Here is a 1474-nt window from a genome sequence, read left to right on the forward strand (position 1 = left end):
GCTTATCGAATGTACTCTAGGTTCATACCATAAATGACTAATTCTGGATAAAATTGTCGACTTTTATTAAGCATCACTTTCTTCAATGGTTTCAAGCTTACTATTATTAACCATCGTTGCAATGAAGGAATACCACTGTCATAACATATCATATCGTATCATAACATATCTTTATAATTGATTTTTAGCTTTAAATGACCACAATAAACGATGGTCATTTAAATATATATATATATAATTGATTTTTAAATATATATATATATATAACATATCTTTATAATTGATTTTTAGCTTTAAATGACCACAATAAACGATATATATATATATATTTATTTATTTATTTAAATGACCATCGTTTATTGTGGTCATTTAAAGCTAAAAATCAATTATAAAGATATGTTATGATACGATATGATATGTTATGACAGTGGTGCGATCCTCGCCAGTACGCCGACTAAAGGCGCATTGCCGGTGGTGATGGGCTCTGCTTGCTGGTAGTTGGATCGGGAGTCGGTGTAGGCGTCGTCGGCGTCGGGGCCACCGACGAGGGCGCCCTCCAGCACATTAGGGTCAAGCGCGTTCTTGTTGAACCAATCGAATCCTTCCTTGCACCCAATTGACTTCGGGTTCGACTTGATTGACACGATGGACGCACTCTTGTGGTGCACCTGTGAACAGGATAGCTGGACCCGAACCCCACCATGTAGCTCAAGTTCTTTGGGTTGGCATCCAAAATGTAGTCCACCAGCGAGGTGACGAAGGAGATGAGGTCTTTGGGGCCGACGTTGCCACCGAGGCATTCCAGGGTGGCTTCTGCCGCTTCGAGGTAGTCGGCGTAGACGGAGAGGACCAGCATGGAGGAGGTGATGTACTGGGTGTTTCCCCACGGCTGAAACCACAGCATTCCGCCGGGGCTCATCCGCACGTTGGTGTCCCCCGCCTTCTGCATTACGGAGCAGACGAACATGTCGACGTTCTCCCTGTACGCTGCCCAGGGATTGCCGTTCTGCAGTTTGCCGCGCAAGATGAACTGTAGATAGCATTAGCGCTTGCAGGTGAACGTGAGGTATGTGAGAGGCGATACCTTTGAGACCAGGAGCTGGACGCCGAAGAACTTGTTGTCCCAGGAGAACATACTGCGGACGCCGCCGTTGTTTCCTGAGGACAGGATGTCCAAGTAGGACTCGTTGCCGGTGGCGCGGAAGAGCCACATAGCAGCTCAAGCTATCTCATCCTGTTGCAAGGGAGATCCCGAGTTAATGCGAGCTATCAGTGTTTGGTTCCTCAAGGGTTATGAGGGGCTTACATCGTCTCCGCTGCAGGAGTAGAACTGTCCAGCGGGTGTCCCTGTCATCGCCTGTGTTATCCTTAGGCCGTCGATTGATGAGTCGGCTCGACTCGATCCAACGCCAAAGTGTAGGTCCTTCTTGGGGAGTTAACAATGGGAACTATCATGGAGAGGTAGCGTAGGGCA

General features: G+C 47.0%; 1 protein-coding gene across 1 annotated transcript; it reads right to left on the reverse strand.

Moving 5' to 3' along the window:
* Positions 1-419: 419 nt before the first annotated feature.
* LOC135677449 (endoglucanase 13-like) lies at positions 420-1213 on the reverse strand. Its single transcript, XM_065189809.1, has 3 exons — positions 1085-1213; positions 656-1030; positions 420-605 (listed from the first exon to the last, which is right to left on the reverse strand). The coding sequence occupies exons 1-3, from the start codon at positions 1211-1213 to the stop codon at positions 420-422; spliced, it is 690 nt and encodes a 229-aa protein (XP_065045881.1).
* Positions 1214-1474: the final 261 nt, after the last annotated feature.

Source organism: Musa acuminata, chromosome BXJ1-6 (assembly GCF_036884655.1).
Source record: "Musa acuminata AAA Group cultivar baxijiao chromosome BXJ1-6, Cavendish_Baxijiao_AAA, whole genome shotgun sequence".
Lineage (NCBI taxonomy): Eukaryota > Viridiplantae > Streptophyta > Magnoliopsida > Zingiberales > Musaceae > Musa > Musa acuminata.